We start from the raw sequence: 2,500 nt of genomic DNA on the forward strand, positions 1-2,500 counted from the left end.
TCTCTATCTGTACGTTTTTTTTTCAAATCCATTTTACCCATCCATCCATCTATCCACCTGCCTATTCTTGTATCCACCCATTAACCGGCCTATTCTTTCTCCCATTCACCTTCCTGTTCGATCCATCCATCCATTCGTCCATCCGTACACTCACCCTTCCTTCCTTCCTTCGTTTCTTCCATCCATCCATTCATCCACCCTAACCATTCATCCACCCATCCACCCTAAAAATTCATCCATCCACCCATCCACCCTAAACATTCATCCACCCACCCATCCAAACCACCCACCCATCTACCCACCCACCCACCCACCCACCCATCCACAATCCCCCAAACCACCACCCATACAATCCACCACCCCCATCCACAATCCACCATCGCCACCCATCCACAATCCATATATCTAGCCACCCATCCACAATCCTCCATCCACAATCCACCATCCACAATCCACCATCCAGCCACCCATCCACAATCCACATATCCAGCCACCCATCCACAATCCTCCATCCACAATCCATCCATCCATCCAATCATCCACAATCCACCATCCAGCCACCCATCCACAATCCACCATCCACAATCCACCATCCAGCCACCCATCCACAATCCACCATCCAGCCACCCATCCACAATCCACCATCCACAATCCACAATCCACCATCCAGCCACCCATCCACCCTAACCATTCATCCATCCACAATCCACCATTCATCCACCCATCCACCCTAACCATTCATCCACCCACCCATCCACCCTAACCATCCATCCACCCATCCACCCTAACCTTTCATCCACCCATCCACCCTAATCATTCATCCATCCATCCACCCACCCTAATTATTCATCCACCCATCCACCCTAACCATCCATCCACCCATCCACCCTAACCTTTCATCCACCCATCCACCCTAATCATTCATCCATCCATCCACCCACCCTAATTATTCATCCACCCATCCACCCTAACCATTCATCCACCCACCCATCCACCCTAACCTTTCATCCACCCATCCACCCTAATCATTCATCCATCCATCCACCCTAACCATTCATCCACCCACCCATCCACCCTACCACCAAATCCACCCATCCACCCTAACCTTTCATCCACCCATCCACCCTAATCATTCATCCATCCATCCACCCACCCTAATCATCCAACCACCCATCCATCCACCCGACTCGCATCCCCCCCCCCCCCCCCCCCCCCCTCCCTCGGCTCTCCTTTGATGGTCCGCGCAAACACTCGTCTCGCGGGAACAAACAAAGGGAAAGAGACGACCTTTGGGGGCTTTTTGAGGGGTCGTTATCTCCGGGGGGGGGGGAGAGGTGGGGTGTCGTCTTTGGTGGTCGTGTTTGTGGTTGTCGTTTTTTTTTTTTTGGGGGGGTGAATGTCGATTTTTTTTTTTTTTTTTGGGTGGGTGGGTGGGGTTAATTTAGGTGGTCGTCTTCGGTGGTTGTCGTTCTTTTTTCTGTTTTTTGTGGTCGTTCGTTTGGGTGGGTGTCAGTGTGGTGGTTATTTCGGTGGTCGTTTTCTTGGAGGGGGTTGTCTTGGTGGTCGTTCGTTTGGGTGCCCGTGTTTGGTGTGTAATTTTGGGCGGGCGTTGTCTTTGGGGGTGGATTCGGTTCTTTTCGGGTGTCTTTTTGGCATCGTCTTCGTCCTCGTCTTCCTTGTGGGTTTCATCGTGGTCGTTGTCGTCCTCGTCATCGTGGTCGTGCTCGTCTCCGTATTCGTCGTCCTTGCCGTTGTCATCGTCATTATCATCCTCGTCATCGTCTTCTCCGTCGTCGTCCTTGCCGTTGCCATCGTCGCCATCATCCTCGTCGTCATCCTCGTCCGTGTCCCCTTCGTCCTCGTGTTCTTCCCTCGTCCTCGTTCGTGTCCCCCCCTTTGGGCCTCGTGTTCTTTTCCCCCCGTCCTCGGGCCGTGTCCCCCTTTGTCCCGGTTTTTTCCCTCGTCCTCGTCGTCCCCTTCGTCCTCGTGTTCTTCCCTCGTCCTCGTTCGTGTCCCCTTCGTCCTCGTGTTCTTCCCTCGTCCTCGTTCGTGTCCCCTTCGTCCTCGTGTTCTTTTCCCCCTCCTCGTCCGTGCCCCTCGTCCTCTGTTCTTCCCTCGTCCTCGTCGTGTCCCCTTCGCCTCGTGTTCTTCCCTCGTCCTCGTTCGTGTCCCCTTCGTCCTCGTGTTCTTCCCTCGTCCTCGTCGTGTCCCCTTCGTCCTCGTGTTCTTCCCTCGTCCTCGTCCGTGTCCCCTTCGTCCTCGTTTTCTTCCCTCGTCCTCGTTCGTGTCCCCTTCGCCCCCGGTTCTTCCCTCTCCCGTTCGGTCCCCTTCGTCCTCGTGTTCTTCCCTCGTCCTCGTTCGTGTCCCCTTCGTCCTCGTGTTCTTCCCTCGTCCTCGTCCGTGTCCCCTTCGTCTCGTGTTCTTCCCTCGTCCTCGTTCGTGTCCCCTTCGTCCTCCGTGTTCTTCCCTCGTCCTCGTCCGTGTCCCCTTCGTCCTCGTG

The 2,500-nt window shown here is 54.8% G+C and overlaps 1 protein-coding gene across 1 annotated transcript in view; it reads right to left on the minus strand.

Annotated features, from left to right (window-relative positions):
• Window positions 1-1,441: 1,441 nt before the first annotated feature.
• LOC125028635 (uncharacterized protein DDB_G0290685-like) overlaps window positions 1,442-2,500 on the minus strand; it is a 1,287-nt gene continuing 228 nt past the window's right edge. The window contains exon 2 of the mRNA XM_047618109.1: window positions 1,442-2,407. Coding sequence (XP_047474065.1) covers window positions 1,442-2,407 — 966 coding nt within the window. The remainder of the gene's footprint in view (window positions 2,408-2,500) is intronic.

The sequence above is a fragment of the Penaeus chinensis genome, chromosome 9 (genome assembly GCF_019202785.1).
Source record: "Penaeus chinensis breed Huanghai No. 1 chromosome 9, ASM1920278v2, whole genome shotgun sequence".
NCBI classification, from domain to species: domain Eukaryota; kingdom Metazoa; phylum Arthropoda; class Malacostraca; order Decapoda; family Penaeidae; genus Penaeus; species Penaeus chinensis.